The following is a 17,072-nucleotide window of genomic DNA, read 5'->3' on the forward strand; positions in this document are numbered from 1 at the left end:
GTTTGGACTGATCCCATGGTAATTTAAAGTATTTAAGTACTTTACAGATGAAAACCGGCTTGTACCATTGTTTTGAGATTAGTGTTTGGATGCTGCCTTTGTGGGGGAGGACAGGGCTCAAATCCTATACTATTGTGGTGTTCAGCTAAGAAGCATGTGTTAATTAGGAAACGGCTTTCCCAAAACTTGTTTCTATTCTTAAGAAGACTTTGCTGAACCCTTTTATGAGGAATTGACAATAATGACTGCCTTCCCAGTACTTCTGGTCAATCATTCACCTTCACTCTTCTTTGACTAAAGATGTTCACACATCATAAGCCTGTCAATGTACTGTGTGACCAAAGAGATAATGTTGAAGATGGTTGCTTGACACAGCCTTGCTAATGGAGGTGAACAAACCAGAAGAACCCCTGCTGCTGTGATTTCAATAAAAGGAAGGATAAAGAATGTTTATCTTTTAGTGTTCCTACAGGATGTTGGCTGCATTTTCTAATTTTACGGCATACATCCTTTTGGTAATAAATAGATGGCTTTTGTATTCTGGATCAGATTCTGAGAGCCCATCACTTTGGCTTTTAAATCAGTTTTCCTAGCCCAGGAGAAGACTTGGGCCTAGTGTCAGAGTGCACAAGTAAAAGAAATGGCTTGAGCAGTTTTAGAGCTCTGAGAACAGCGCCAGAGAACCTCAGATTAACCCGATGCCTGGGAGTTGGAGAGTGACTGACCATGGGGAGTCGGTGCAAGCGAACCTGAGGGAAAACAGAGCCTGAGACCTATAGTTAATAGTGGCGACCGGGAGTCAGAAAGCAAGCTTGAGAGAGAGCAGTGATCACGGTAAGTGTAACATTAAGTGAATTAGTAAGAGTATTAGCACAGAGCAGGTCTGGAGGCATTACTTGAAATTAATTATTTAAACAAGGTGCTAGATTGAGGGAATTTTTTAGACCATGGATGGGCAACTGAGACCTGTTGCTTGAAATTCCTGTGCCATGTGGGAATTTAAGGACACCACGTGTCTTGGGGATCATGTGTTTAGGAAGTGTCTCCAGCTATTTGAACCAAAGCTCAGGATTTCCAAGCTTGAGGGGCGTCTGGAGTCACTGCAGAGCGTCAGGGAACATGAAAGTTTCATCTATTGTACTTTCCAAGAAAGGGTTACCCACTAGTCTGAGAAAGTTCAGGATGGTAGCTGGGTAGCCATCTAGAAAAGTAGGAAGTGCAGGCATCTCCAGGGTGTGTGTCACTCTCAAACCGATACTTAACATTGGAGACTGCAGTGAGTGATGAGACCTTGAAGTGGAGTCCATGCCCATGACACCAATGGCAAGGGACTGCACAGCAGGAAGAACAAAGAGTAGAAATGCAGTTATTATAGGAGATTGTATAGTTAGGGGGACAGACAGGTAGACAGGTGTTTCTGTAACCATCATAGTTCCGCTTTTGTGATGCCAGGTAAGGGATATCATGGAGATGGTGCAGAATATCCTGCAGGGGCATGGGAGTGAGCCAGAAGTTGTGGCACACATCGGTACCAATGACATAGGGAAGGCAGGTATTGAGGTCCTTTGGCAAGTATTGAGGAGCTAAGGAGAACGTTAAAAAGTAGGACCTCTCTGGATTATTCCTAGTGCCACAAGCTAGCTACAGTAAAAATAGGAAGATAAAGAGGATCAAAGCGTGGCTTGAGGAATGGTGCACTTGTTAGGGTTTCAAATGTTTTGGGCATTGGGACCAGCTCTGGAGCAGGAGCCACCTATTCAAAAGGGATGGGTTGTATCTCCACAGGACTGGGACTAGCGTGTGGTTGGGGAAGGTTTAAACTAAATTGGCAGTGGTATGGGTGTCAGAATATAGAAGTAGAAAAGAGGAATCGGGTGCATAAATAAGTATGTGCATTGAATAGTAGTACTAGCGAGGGAAGTAGTACCATATTAGATAGGAGCACACTAAAGATTATAAGGAATACAAGGGCAGGCATATAAACAGTGTGGTGAATAAGATTGGTGAGCTACAAGCAATAACCACGTGGAAGTATAGTGTCGTGACAATGACAGAAATGTGGCTTAAAATGGTGAAGATTGGGATTTTCAATATTCAGGGATACAAATTGTTTGGAAAAAAGTGCAAAGTGGGGTGAAGGTACTGCTGGGGGAAGGCATTGTAGTGTTAGAAAGAGGATGCCCTGGAGGGGGCAAGGACAGAATCCATTTGGTTAGAGCTGAGAAGCAGAAAAGGGATGGTCATGCTTTTGGCTGTATTCCATGGGCTTTCCAGTAGTTAGAAAGGGAGGGAGAAATGTGCAGGGAAATTGGAGATGTGCAAGAACTATAGAGAGGTGATATTGGGGGACTTTTTTTTTTCTTTATTCTTTCATGGGAGTTGCTAGCAAGGCCAGCATTTGTTGCCCATCCATAACTACCCTTGAACTGAGTGGCTTGCTTGGCAATTTCAGTTAAGGAGTCAACCACATTACTGTGGGTCTGGGGTCATATGAAGGCCAGACCAGGTAAGGATGACAGATTTCCTTCCCTAAAGGACATTAGTGAACCAGATGAGTCTTTTATGATAATCAGTGATAGTTTCATGATCACCATTACTGAGACTAGCTTTACATTCAAGATTGAATTTAAATTCCACCAGCTGCTGTAGTGAGATTTGAACCCATGTCTCCAGAGCATTAGCTTGGGTCTCTGGATTACTAGTCCAGTGACATTACCACTATGCCACCGTCTTCCCCCCACTGACCCAAATATTGATTGGGATAATGATAAGTAAAGGGTAAGGAAGAGAGGGTTTTCTGAAATGTATTCTGGAGAACTTCTTTGATCATTATCTTCTTGGTCCAACCAGGAAGGCGGCATTGCTGTATCTTGTGCTGGGGAATTTCAGATTTCCAGCATCTGCAGTATTTTGATTTTGTGTTATGAATTTGTAAAAGGCAAATCGCGATTGCCTGATCTAATTGTTTTTTTTAATGATGTAACTGAGAAGTTTGATGAAGGTAATGCAATGGATGTTGTCCACATGGATTTTAAGAAAGCATTTGACAAAGTACCACATAACAGGCTGATAAAATTGAGGCTCATGGAACAGGAAGGTCAGTGTCAGTTTGGATTAAAAAAGTGGCTTGAGGACAGAGTCATGGTAATTTTTCAGAATGGAGGAAGGTAGACGGTGGTGTTCTCCAATGTTCAGTGCTAGGATCATTGATTTTCGATATATCTGTCAGAATTGGGGGGGCTCTTGCACCTTTTTCAGCCAGGAACAGAATTGGCAGCAAAGTCTTGTGAATCGACTTTATTGAGACAAAGTCGGGACAAGTTTACTAAGCTCTCAGATAAACAATGGCAATAAACACTGGTGGTAATTTACAGTTTAACATGGATTATACTACCCGTGTCAAGCTCTGGACAGGAGACTGCACAAATTATTTCTTGCTCAGCTTTGGTTTTTTGGTCTTCAAGCCCCTCTCTCCCCCTTGTGCCTTGTTTGTTCTGTCTCTGGTTGGTTCCTCTCTGCAATACAAAGACAAAGTCAGGGCCACTTTTATCCTGGCCCTTATCCGATTAACCCCAATCATCATTAACCCTGGTGTATGAGGATACTTCCCCTGACCAACCAGGTATCTTTCATGTAAACATCACATCATTACATGATGTTTTTCACATCCACCTGTGTCTCCTACCTCAATGTTGAGTGTGCAGAAACAGAGGAACTTTGGGGTCCATGTGCACAGGTTCTTGAAGGTGGCAGGACATACTGAGAGAGTAGTTAGTAAAGTTTCTGGGATCTTAGACTTCATCAATAGAGGCATTGAGTACAAAAGCAGGGAAGTTATGCTGAACCTTTATAAAGCTCTGGTTAGGCCACAACTAGAGTATTGTATCCAGTTCTGATCACCACGCTTTAGGAAGGATGTGAGGGTTATTGAGAGGATTTACCAGAATGGTTCCAGGGGTGAGGCATTCTAGCTACAAGGCTAGGCTGGAGAAACGAGGGTTGTTCTCCTTGGAGCAAAGGAAATTGAGGTGAGATTTGATAGAGGTGTTCAAGATTATGACAGATTTAGATAGGGTAGACCCGAAGAAAAGCTGTTCTCATTAGCTGATGGTACAAGGATTAGGGGACACAAGTTTAAGAATTTGGGCAAGAGATGCAAGGGGCTATGAGGAAGAACTTTTTATGCAGTGAGTGGTAATAACCTGGAACTTGCTGCCTAAGAAGGTGTTGGAAGCGAGGATGATTCACGATTATGAAAGGAAAGTGGGTGAGTGCTTGAAGGAAATAAACTTGCAGAGCTAGGGGATAGAGAGGAAATGGGGAGTGACTGGATTTCACAACGAAGAGCTGGCATCGACTTAATGGGCTAAATGGCCTACTTCTGTAGCATTGTGACTCAATTGAAATCACTGCTGTAGCCAAATTGGTCAATGTTATTTTCATCATAAGCTTTAATTTTATTAGAAACCATTTGACGTACATTTGCACAATATAGGGAAGCGTATTTCACTTTTAAATTCATTTAATAAATGTTTGCCAGAGTTCATTGCAGAACTTTACAATCTTTTTCTTTCACCAAAATTAGAAGTTATGCCATAACATATCAGCACAACACATATTAGTGCAGCTTCTAGATTCTTTGTACAACCGTTGCGAGAGGTATTTTGATTTCATTGAGGTGATTGTGAAGAAAGTTAACTTCCTGTAATGGCATGCGGATGGTAAATGCCAAGTTGCTCAAATCCCAGAGGGAAAATTGAAACAGCTGCCAAAACAGTTTTTGCAATTTGTATAGTATGAGGAGCGGTGCTGAAAATCAGGAAACGATATCCCCGGCTAATTGTGATGATTTTATAGCAAAGTAAACATTTATTAACAGAATAAAGAAAAAACAAAACACAATTACACTTAAACACATGAATGGCTTCACAGAGTAAACTACTTTAAAACAGTTCCACAGACTTTAACTACCCTCAGAGCTAACCTTCCCCTTTTCTGTTCAGCAACTATCCTTATAGATTTTAGAATCTATAGAAGTCCAGTAATTTTTGCCGCACAGTGCTTTTCCTCGGGGTGTCCTCTGAGGCTGACGGCAACTGCTTTTTTCAGCCTGGCCTTGTTCACACTGTCTTCTGGGAGTTCTGACCAGCCACCCTGCTGTCTTCTGGGAGATCTAAGCAGCTACCCCTCATATAGGCTTCAGTATTTCCTTAAATGCGTTCCTTTCCTTTGATCTCTCTATTATCTCAACCAGTCTCTTCAGAAATGCTTTCTTCCCAGAATTGACTAAATCGTTCTTTACTTTAGCTCTTAGACTTGTAAAAACAAACACACCCTATCTTTACCTTATTTCCTTACACCTATTTTACAACCTGCATATACCCCCTTTGAACTAAAACAACTCAATTCAAAACTATTCCTGACATTGCTTTATGTTAAACTTTGATTGAAGTTCCTCTTGGTTCATTAACATATCAAAACCACTGTTATTGTTGACTTCCGATCCTTGCCATCACTTTAGCTCTTGATCCAACAACAGCCTGACTTCCAGAGCATAAGAAAATATGCCAGGGTTATTACCGGAAGAAAAATATTACAATTTCTTGTTTTCTTGACGTTCCATATTTCCATTTAATCACAAGTACACATGTATACTCATTAATGTTGAAATTATAACCTCAGTGAGTTGCTACATTGCATTCTTTAAATATGAGCCACTGGTGGATATTGAATCTCATGGCATTGTGTGATAAGCAGCGGGTGGGAATGTGATCAAGTGTATTGCTCTATCCTGGACTATTCTGAGCAGTGCTGTGATGTCACCCATCCAGGTGAAAGATGAATATTACATTGCATCCCTGATTTAAGCATTGTAGATGTTTAAAAGACTTTGAGAAGCAGAGTGGCACATTAGAGAAACATTGAGCAAGTTGGTCTTGGTTATACAGAAAGGAGAGAGGGAGACTGAGCCGAGGTTGAACGGCTGCTGCTGGAGAGGAAACATTGAGCTTGGATCACAAAATAAGAGAAGTCAACCCTGGGTGTTTGGTATTGCTTCTAGTTTACAGGATGATCACTTCCCCATCCTTCCTGACTTAAGCAGCTGGTGATATATGACAAAAGTGGATAGAGGACAACCAAGTGAAGACAAGTGGGCGTGTAGGTGTGGGGGAAAGAAACAAGTGAATATAGATCAATATCTTTGTAAATGTAACAGCTTTCAGATATTAGTTTAAAAACAGTGACTTCACCCATTGAAATTGACAGTGCAAGAAAGAAACCATTCCAACCCATCATGTCTGCACCAACTGTTTGGTAAAGCAATTCAATCTATCCCTGTGTATTCTCCTCTCTTTCAAATATTTATCCATTTTCTGTTAAAAGGTTTGAAATGCTATGCATTGGAGAAGGTACAAAAAAATTTACAAGATTGTTATCAACTGTAGTTTCTCAAAAACTACCAGAAAAGATGAACTGCCTGGAACTCGTTTCTCTAGAAAAAAGGCTGAGGGATAACCTGATAAAGATCTCCAAAATTATGAAGGTGTTTGATAGGATAGGTGTAAGGAAGATGTTTCCACTTGAGTGTCCAAAACCAGGAGCCATAAATATAGGCAAATCACTAATAAATCCAACAGAGAATTCAGGTGAAACCTTTTTACTCAGTGTGGTTAGAATGAACAATTTGCTGCCACAAGGCTTTTTTTTATTAATTCATTCATGGAATTGGGCATTGCTGGCCAAGCCAGCACTTATTGCCCTTGAGAAGCTGAGGCAACTAGCTTGGATGCATTTAAGAGGAAACTGTAGTTGCTGGACTTATCCTTACACTGTTTAAAACAAGGATGGCCTGTAACATAAGCACTGACATAGACAATTTGGGTTAAATGGCCTGTTTCTATGGCATGTGTGTGTGAGAGTTGGAGCGTTTTTATTATTTTCTATTTTATATATAATTCTCTGTAAGATTCGTTGGTCTTTGTCTCAAATAATTCTTGAGATGGAACATTCCATCCTTGAAGAGCTCTTGTCCCACCTGCTTAGTAGTTCCACTTGGTTTGTAGATGTTTGTAGTTGCTGCTTGAAGTAATAGTGGTGTTTTAGTATTTAAATACATTGAATACAGCACTAACTGTGATCTTATGTTAAATTGTAGATATGAATGTTGGTACAGTACCTCTGACCACAATTATAGTACTGAGGTTAATGTTGATGTGAACTTCTTTCCCTGTTGCCATACCAGAGGCTTTGTGCTAGCTTCAACAGATATTAACAAGAGCCACCTTTAGGCTGTTGTTGTTCTACTTGAGAGTTGACTGAACATTCAGCTGATCTGTGCTGACCAATGATGTGATTTTTGCACTGCTGATATGTATTGACTTTACCCCATCAAGCAAGATCTACAGCCAACAAATTAGGAAACAACTATGTGTGCACAATTAGTTTTGTTTCTGCCAGTTCTTAAACATCTGCCCCTTATTGTAAAGAGACAATTGCAGAGCAATGGTAGCTCAGACACAAATTAAATTGGTCTTCAGTCTGTTATAAAACCCACATTTTATATAAAAATCACTTTATTGAGTTGGTTGAAACCACCGGACAAGTGGAAAAGACTGAACAGCATTTCAAATGACTAACCAACAGCTTGTGTGTGCAGTTCTGATCACCTCATTACAGAAAGGATGTAAGTGCATTAGATAGGGTATAGAGGAGATTTACGAGGATGTTGCCAGGACTCTGAAATTGCAGCCATAAGGAAAGATTGGATAGGCTGGGGTTGTTCTCCTTGGAACAGAGGAGGCTGAGGGGAGATTTGATTGAGGTGTACAAAATTGTGAGGGGCCTGGATTCAGTGACTAGGGGGCATAGGTTTAAAGTGATTGGTGGAAAGATTAGAAGGGAGATGAGGAAAATGTTTTCACCCAGAGGGTTGTGGGGGTCTGGAACTCACTGCCTGAAAGGGTAGTAGAGGCAGAAGCCCCCAACTCATTTAAAAAGTGTCTGGATATGTAGCTGAAGTGCCATAACCTGCAGGGCTATGGACCAAATGCTGGAAAGTGGGATTAGGTGGAGTGGCTCATTTTTTGACCGGTGCAGACATGATGGGCCAAGTGGCCTCTACCTGTGCAGTAAACTTTCTATGATTCTAAGTTGGCCAAACATTTGCATAATTGTACCCTACAAATTCCAAACCCATTAGACCAGAGCCAAGCTTTCTAGAGAGAGTCCACCAGAGAGAAACAACTTAGATAAGTGTGAATGACTCATCTCCTGAACCATTCACAAAACATCCAGACATCACCTGTGTATTTAACTGAGTGTGGAACAAGTCATTAAACTCTTTCACTTTGAACAATGGACCCTGGCTGAGAATGGAACTCCTCCAGCATAATCTAATCATTTCTAAGCAATGGACTGGATATCAACTTGCTATGACCATGTTTGGGTAACTGGTCAGTTTGTGAGGGGAGATCATGTGATGAGCCAACTGACCCTCTGTGTTTAAGAAACTGCTTTTCTCCAGGCCAGTCAGAAAAGCAATAGAGGGACTGAGTGTGAGACCAGACAGACCAGGAGTGGGCACTCAGTCTCCAGCCATCCTGTAAGCTTGTGCACTGTTTGTTATTGACTAGCCACACACCGTAGGCAGTATTTTCAAAAATCAATCCAACAGCTGCTGACCCCAAAAGAAAAGATAGAAATTGTCCATCAACATCTTTAAATCATCTCAATGCAGAATCTGGAAATGCCCTCGAGCCCAGCCTGAAACCGTCTAAATTATCGATTTACAAGACCCGTACACAACCAACTATTTTGGACTCTTAAACAATTTAACCTACCCATCCACTTTAGAACTTATTTCTGTGTGTGTGTACCCTTGAATGCGAGGATGTGCGTGCGCATGTGTATATGCTCTTGAATGCGAGTGAGTGCGCGCGTGTACTCTTGAGTGCGAGCGCGCGCATGCACTCTTGAGTGCGTGTGTGTATATGTGTGGTGTACTCTTGAATGCGTGCGTGCACGAGCGTACTCTTGAGTGCACACGCGTACACTCTTGAATGCGTGTGTGAGAGGGAGAGTGAGTTGGAGTGTTTTTATTATTTTTATTAGATCGAGTGTTAAGCACAATAAATACTATTCTCTTTTCCTTTAAAACTTACAAAGAAGCCTGTCTTTATATGTCTTTAACAGTCATAGCACTTAAGCAGTTAAATGCACTCTGAATTGGCAAGCAAATTCTTTAAAAAAGAGACACCTGTCACAGTCAACTGAGTGGAAGAAGAGAGGAGCCATTCTACCACTTCTCACCTGACCATAACAGAAATTTGGGGGCTCGCCAGGGATGAGACCCTATCACAACGAGAAATTGGAAAGTGGAAATCAAGTTGATCCCTAGTAGTATTTCAAAAACTTCCAGACAGGTTTTCTTATGGTTTACAGTATTAGAATACTTAACGTAACCAAATTCAAGGCCGTTGCCTTCATAGAACAGAGTGAAGTAACTTTGGACGCTTTAAAAGCCCTATCCATTGAAGCTGTTGCTAGGCATTTAGAAGTGAGTGTCCACCCAAAAGCTAGGAAACCTGAAATCCGCAAATTTTGGCCTTCCATTTTTAATTGAACCTGAAGAACAGGAGGTAGGCATGGAATCTGAAACTAACAGGCTAGCATTAGCAAAGATATACCTGGAGTAGCAGAAACTAGAGCTAAAATTCCCAAAAAAAAGAGAGGAGAGAGACAGGAAAGAAAGGAGGAGAGAGTATTCCAGGAAAGAAAGAGAGAAAGAGCAGAGGTTTTTCCAGAGGAAAAAATGGGAATGAGAATTAAGACAGCTTGAACTGAGTAGGGAAAGGTCAGCTGTACCCAGTGGAGATTCCACTAGTGAGGTTAATGACTCTTGCTCAGAACTAAGTGTTGAACTCTTAAAGTAATCCCAATTTAATGAGGAAGATGTGGAAGCATTTTTTGTCTCATTTGAAAAGCTTACAACAAGGTTGAATTGGCCAGTGGAGGCTTGGACCCTTCTATTGCAAATAGATTAACGGAAAAAGCTCATAAGGTTTGTTCCTTGTTGTTCAACGAGAGTTGGTCAAACAATGAGATGACCAAAAATGCCATCCTGATTGTGTATGAACTAGTACCGGAGGTGTACCACTAAAAATTCTGAACTTCCCAAAAACAACCTGAGCAAACTTACATTGAGTTCAAAAGTGTTCAGTAACTTCATTTCAACCAATGGATATGGGCGCTTAAGATAGATCTCACATATGAAATCTCATTGCAAGTTGGGAATATTGCATCACACCTGAATGTTGTTTTGTAGATGGTAGACAGGCTTTGGGGAGTTAGACGTGAGATACTCACTGCAGAATTCCCAACCTCTGACCTGCTAATGTAGTCAGAGTGTTCTTATACTGGTCCAGTTAAGTTTCTGGTCATTGGTGATGTGCAGAATATTGATGGTGGAGGATTGGGCAATGCCAAAGCTGTTGGATGTCAAGGGGATATGATTAGATTCTCCATTGTTGGCAATGGTCATTTTACTGACGCTTGATGGCTTGCCACTTATTAGCCTAAGCCTGAATATTGTCCAGGACTTGCTGCATGCGGGCTTGGACAGCTTCACTTCTGACACTATGATGGAAGAAAGGTCATGAATGAAAACTTAAGATAGTTGGACCTCGGATACTGCCATGATGAACTTTTAGAATGATGTCCTGGGAGTCAAAATTATCATACCGGTCCAATTGGCTAGGTGATAAAGTTGCAATCCTTTGGTAGTTGTTTAGGGAGGCCCCTCGAATCTCTCACTCACTATTTCACTAAATTTCAGCCAAAATTTTGAGGATACTTCGTTCTTGGATTTTCCTGCTTGGTTTGCTTCACTTTTCCTCTTTACCTGGCTATCCGATTCCTAAGAGTAGGAAGTGGGGCAAGCAAGAATTATACTCCCAAAATTTTGCCTGTCATTCCCTTGAGCTAGAAAGAGGAAGATGACCTTGAGGAGATCCTCCGTGATTAGTGACTGATAACTCCCCTGTAGATTTTCTTCAAAATGTTTCCACGTAATATTCAGTGTTACAGATCTGAAAATCCTCAGATTTGATCCCTGATTTGTACTTCAGCCTGGGTAACAAATGGGGTTTGACAATTTTTCTAGAGAGTGGAGAAAAACTAGCCAACATTATTGCTGTTGATTGCTGTCAGTGACTCACGCTGCAAAGTGCATTGTTATGCATGTTGGATAAGAAAAAAATACTGTGGACCGGTTTGTTAACACTACCCATGAAGCATTTCACGTGTTTCAAAAAGAAAGACCATTGGGTGTCTCAGAGCATTTTACAAAGAAGTAATTTTCGAAATATAATCAGTGTTGTAATGTAGGAAACATGGCAGCCAATTTGCATTCAGCAAAGTCCCACAAACAGCAATGTGACAATGACCAGGTAATCTGCTGTTGTTAACCCCTTGGCAAGGTCACTGGCGGTATCTCCCCTGATCTTTAAAATGAGGTCTTTTACATCTACCTAAACAAGCAGGTGGGGTCTCAGTTTAACATCTTATCTGAAAGACGGCACCTCTCACAGTCCAGTATACCCTCAGTACTGCACTGGAGTGGCAGCCTTGACTTTTGTGCTCAAGTCCTGGAGTGGCCTTGAACCTGGAATCTTGTGATTCAGAGGCAAGAGTGTTGCCACAGCTTAGGAACATAGGAGCAGGAGTAGGCCATTCAGCCATCAAGCCTCCTCCGCCATTCAATTAGATTATGGCTGATCATCTACTTTAATGCCATTTTCCCACACTATCCCTGTAACCCTTGGTATCTTTAATATCCAGAAATCTTGTCAATTCTGCCTCGAACATACTCGATGATTGAGCCTCCCACAGCCCGCTGAGGTAAAGAATTCCAAAGTTTCACCACCCTCTGACTAAAGAAATTCCTCCTCCTATCAGTCCTAAATGGCCTGCCTCTTATTCTGAGACTGTGCCGCCCCCTTGTCCTAGATCCCCCCAGCCAGGGAAAACATTTTTCCTGCATCTACCCTGTCGAACCCTGTAAGAATTTTGTTCACTTCAATAAGATCACCTCTCATTCTTCTAAACGCTGGAGAGTACAGGTCCAGCCTCCTCAATCTTTCCCCATAGGACAATCCTGCCATCCCAGGATTGAGTCTAGTGAACCTTCGTTACACTCTCTCTATGGCAAGTATATCCTTCCTTTTATAAGGAGACCAAGTCTGTAAACACTACTCCAGGTGTGGTCTTAGAAGGCTTTATACAATTGCAGCAAGACTTCCTTACTCCTGTCCTCAAATCCTCTTGTGATAAAGGCTAACATACCATTTGCTGCCTTAATTTCTTGTTGGACCTGCATGTTCGCTTTCAGTGACTTATGAACAAGGATAGCCTGGGCCCTTTGGACATCAACACGTCCCAATCTCTAACCATTTAAGAAATACAGTTTTTCATACCATAGTAGATAACTTCACATTTTTCCACATTATATTCCAGCTGCCATGTTCTTGCCCACTCATTCAGCCTGTCTAAATCTCCTTGAAACTTCTTTGCATCCTCCTCACAACTCACATTCCCACCAAGTTTTGTGTCATCAGCAAACTTGGAAATATTACAGCTGGGTCCCAAGCAATGAACTTTGTGGTACCCCACTAGTCATAGCCTGTCAACCTGAGGATGACCCTTTTATTCCTACCGGTTTCTGCCTGTTAATCACCCCTCAATCCATGCCAGTATATTACCTCCAATCCTATGTGCTCTAATTTTGCTTAATAATAACCTTGTTGGAGACCTGAACAAAAACCTTCTGAAAATCCAAATACACCACATGCAATGGCGCCCCCTTATCTATTCTGCTGGTTACATCCTCAAAAAAAGTCAGCAATAGGTTTGTCAAACATGATTTCCCTTTCATAATTCCATGTTGACTCAGTCCAATCCTACCATTGTTAGGAACTAGATATAGTTTTAAGTAAGTTATAATTGTATTTGTGGGTGTTAGGAACAAGATATAGCTTTGAGTTTAATTTATTTTATTTGCGTGTTAAGAAAGGTGAAACCTGGGTTTGGTTTCATTTTAGAGTTTCTTTTTGAGATGCAGCCGGGAACTCTTCAGGACTTGTTTGTATACATGCATTTTTAATGCGGTTTTGTGACTGCTGAAGAGATGGGTTACTAGAGGGTTAGTAGTTTAGGAAAGTTAAAAGGAACACAAAAAGTAGGAAAAAAACTTGCTATTGCCTAGCAACGGGAGATCAGAGGAAGACCCACAGAAACAGGAAGAAACAGGCAGATTTTAGTTCAGTCGATATGTGTATACCACAGAATGAAGACAGAAAAGGTCTAAGACTCTCTCTCTAGCTGGAAATGATAGCAGACTGCTGAGGAAATGAGTTTAAGTTGAGTCTAAAGTTGAAGTAATAGTTAATTTAGAGTCAATTTTCTAGATATTTCAAGGAAGATACCAATTGTGGAAGGACTTCAAGTGAATGTTCAGAAGTCTACTGGAAAAGAAACCTCTTTGCAACTGAACCAGCTCCACCCTTGGTGTGGAAATAGTGGTACCGCTTCACTGGAGTGTTGGGTCTATAACACCATTAAACATAGGAGCAGAAATAGGCCATTGGCCATCGAGTCTGCTCCGCCTTTCAGTGAGATTATGGCTGATCTGATAATCCTCAACTCCACTTTGCTGCCTTTTCCCCATAACCCTTGATTCCCATACTGATTAAAAATCTGTGTGGTCTAACTAATGTCTTGTATCGTTTTAACAATACTTCCCTATTTTTATACTCCATTCCCTTTGAAATAAAGGCCAACATTCCATTTGCCTTACCTATTACCTGCTGAACTTGTATGCTAGCTTTTTGGGATTCATGCACGAGGACCCCCAAATCCCTCTGTGCTGCAGCTTTCTTCTGTCTTTCTCCATTTAAATAATATTCAGCTCCTCTATTCTTCCTGCCAAAGTGCATAATCTCACACTTCCCCACATTATATTCCATCTGCCACGTTTTTGCCCATTCACTTAACCTGTCTGTATCCGTCTGTAGACTCGTCGTGCCATCCTCACCACTTGCCTTCTTGCCTATTTTTGTGTCATTCACTAACTTGGCGACATTCATTTCACTCATCCAAGTCATTAATATATATATTGTAAATAATTGTGGCCACAGGACTGATCCCTGTGGCACTCCACTAGTTACAGGTTGCCATCCTCAAATTGACCCTCGTATCCCAACTCTTTGTCTTCCAGTAGTTAGCCAGCCCTCTATCCATGCTAATATACTACCCCCAACACCATGGGCTCTTATCTTATTAAGTAGCCTTGTGTGGTAACTTATTGGACACCTTTTGGAAAACCAAATATATTACATCTACTGGTTCCCCTTTATCTATCCTACTTGTTACCTCCTCAAAGAATTCTAATAAATTTGTCAGGCATGATTTCCCCTTCATGAAGCCATGCTGACTCTGCTTGATTAGATTATTTTCTAAATGCTCTGCTATTACACCCTTTATAATAGACTCCAACGTTTTCCCAATGACACATGTTAAGCTAACTGGCTATAGTTACCTGTTTTTTGTCTCCCTCCCTTTTTGAATAAGGGTGTTACATTGGCAGTTTCCTAATCCTCTGGGACTTTTCCAGAATCTAAGGACTCTTGGAAGATTACTACCTGTACATCCACTATCTCTGCAGCTATTTCCTTTAATATTCTAGGATGCAACCCATCAGGTCCAGGTGACTTATCGGTCTTTTACCCCGTCAGTTTCCCTAGTACTTTTTCTCTAGTGATTGTTACTGTATTTATTTCCTCCCTGCTTTTTTGCCCCATGATTATTTAGCATTTTTGGTATGCTATTAGTGTCTTCCACCGTGAAACTGATGCAAAGTATTTATTCAATTATTGTAAGGATAATACTGGAATAAAAGGGATGGTGTGAGTTTGAATCATTTTTTCCTTGGTGTCTATGTTGAAATCTTTCCAAGCTTTTTATTGTCTAGTGTCATATAGTTAATATTTCTTGTTTAATAAATGTTTTATCTTTTTGTTTAAAAAGTCAACAGCAGACTCCTGTGAATCTGTTTCATTGATTATGTACCCTCCACAGTTTAAAGAAAATTTAAAAAATATATGATCTGTCAAGCCAAGTTCCATTCTGGGATCTCACTTGTCCAGTAATAATAACATCAGCTGGGATCATACCGCCGTTATTTTCCAAGTGCCCAGTTATGACATCCTTTTTAATAGATTCTAGCATTTTCCCTACTACCGATGTCAGGCTAACGGTCTGTTTTTTCTCTTTCTCCTTTTTTAAATAGTGAGGTTACATTTGCAACCTTCTAATCTGCAGGAACTGTTTCAGAATTTATAGAATTTTGGAAGTTGACTGCCAGTGCATCCACTGTCTCAACAGCCCCTTCTTTCAACTCTAAGATGTAGATCATCAGGTTCAGGGGATCTATCAACTTCTAGTCCCACTAATTTCTTCAGTACTACTTTTTTACTAATACTGATTTCTTTCAAGTCCTCAATCACGTTTGTCCCTTGGTTTTCCAGTGTTTCAGGGTGATTTTTTTGTACCTTCCTCTGTGAAGACAGACACAAAGTATTTGTTCACTTTCGGCAGTTGCTGTAGATGGAGCCACATCTCAGCATGCTGAAGCTTTAGAATGTGGGAACCGCAAAGCTACCAAGAGAGGGCAGTATAAACCTATATTTAATCTGAATCTTTTCTCCTTAGGACAATGGTATTTGGTAATGGCTCCCTGCTACTTACCAACGTGAAACCTCGCAGCTTTGGTGTGTACAGATGTGTTGGTCGCGGTCCAAGAGGGAAGCCCACAGTGCTGGAAGCTGCACTACGCATGGCAGGTATGAATGAAGAACAACGTACATATTAAATCTCAGCCACCACATTCATGTGCTGCAGTATGAAGTTGGTACTGCAGACACCATAATGCTGGAAAGGAAGCAAAGACTAACTTTTATTTTTTATCCTTTCTTTCTCTTCGGAACAGCGATGCTTAGAACGTAACTGTATCAAAAATCACTGCAGCTTTTGAGCAAAGTTTCAATGAATATTTTAAGTGGAGGAAGATAAAGACTTTTATAGTATTAGTATTTGATTGTTCTAACAACGAGCCAGGCTTCTGCTGCTTTAAACTTCTTAAAATTCATAACTTAACAGGCACGTGTAAGATACAATCATGTCCCTCTTTACAGTTATGGAATGGAATTGGTTGAAATTTTCAGCTGATTTTCTGCCAGTTAGAGGTCAAATTTTTTCCTCGCTTCCAAAATGGATGACAGTTTGATTATCAACATAATTAATTGGATTGGTTCAAAGTTCTTGCAGCTTCTATGGACAACAGCTGGGACTACAGAGAGGAGGAGAATACTGACCACAGCACTGTGGTACAGGGGAACATTCAATTGGGAAGAGGAAAAAGGAATGTAGGACAATATAGTTAAGGGGATAGACACAGTTCTGTAAAGCCGAGAGCGAGAGTCCCAAAGGCTGTGTTTACCTGCATGATGTCAGGATTCAGAATGTCTCCTTGGGGCTAGAGAGGAACTTGGAATAGGAGGGAGTGGATCCAGTTGTCATGGTCCATACGGGTGCTAACGACGTAAGCAGAACTACAAAAGAGGTTCTGCTAAGGGTGTATGAACAACTAAGAGCTAAATTAAAAAGCAGAACCACAAAGCTAATGAACATGAGTTACTACCTGAGCTACGAGTAAATTGGTATAGAATAAATAAGATCAGAGTTGAATGCGTGGCTTGAAGCTTGGCATGGTAGAAATGAGCTTTGATTCATGGGGCACTGGCACAAATACTGGAAAACAAGGAATCTGTACTGTTGGGACGACCTTCACTTGAACCATGCTGGGACCAGGGCTCTGGTGAACTGTATACCTAGGGCTGTAGAGAGGGCTTTAAATTAAATGAGTGGGGTTGGGGGAGGGTTCACGTGAGCTGATTTAGGAAGTTAAAGAGAAAGGACAAGGCAATAGTGCAGGGTAGAGATATTGGCAATGATAGCCA

The 17,072-nt window shown here is 41.1% G+C and overlaps 1 protein-coding gene across 2 annotated transcripts in view; it reads left to right on the forward strand.

Annotated features, from left to right (window-relative positions):
• Window positions 1-17,072, forward strand: part of LOC144681065 (inactive tyrosine-protein kinase 7-like) — a 317,600-nt gene that overhangs the window by 204,851 nt on the left and 95,677 nt on the right. For both annotated transcript variants that reach the window (XM_078542773.1, XM_078542774.1), the window contains exon 6: window positions 15,766-15,896. In XM_078542773.1, the coding sequence (XP_078398899.1) occupies window positions 15,766-15,896 (131 nt within the window). The remainder of the gene's footprint in view (window positions 1-15,765; window positions 15,897-17,072) is intronic.

Source organism: Cetorhinus maximus, chromosome 5, assembly GCF_964194155.1.
Source record: "Cetorhinus maximus chromosome 5, sCetMax3.hap1.1, whole genome shotgun sequence".
In the NCBI taxonomy this organism is placed as follows: Eukaryota; Metazoa; Chordata; class Chondrichthyes; order Lamniformes; family Cetorhinidae; genus Cetorhinus; species Cetorhinus maximus.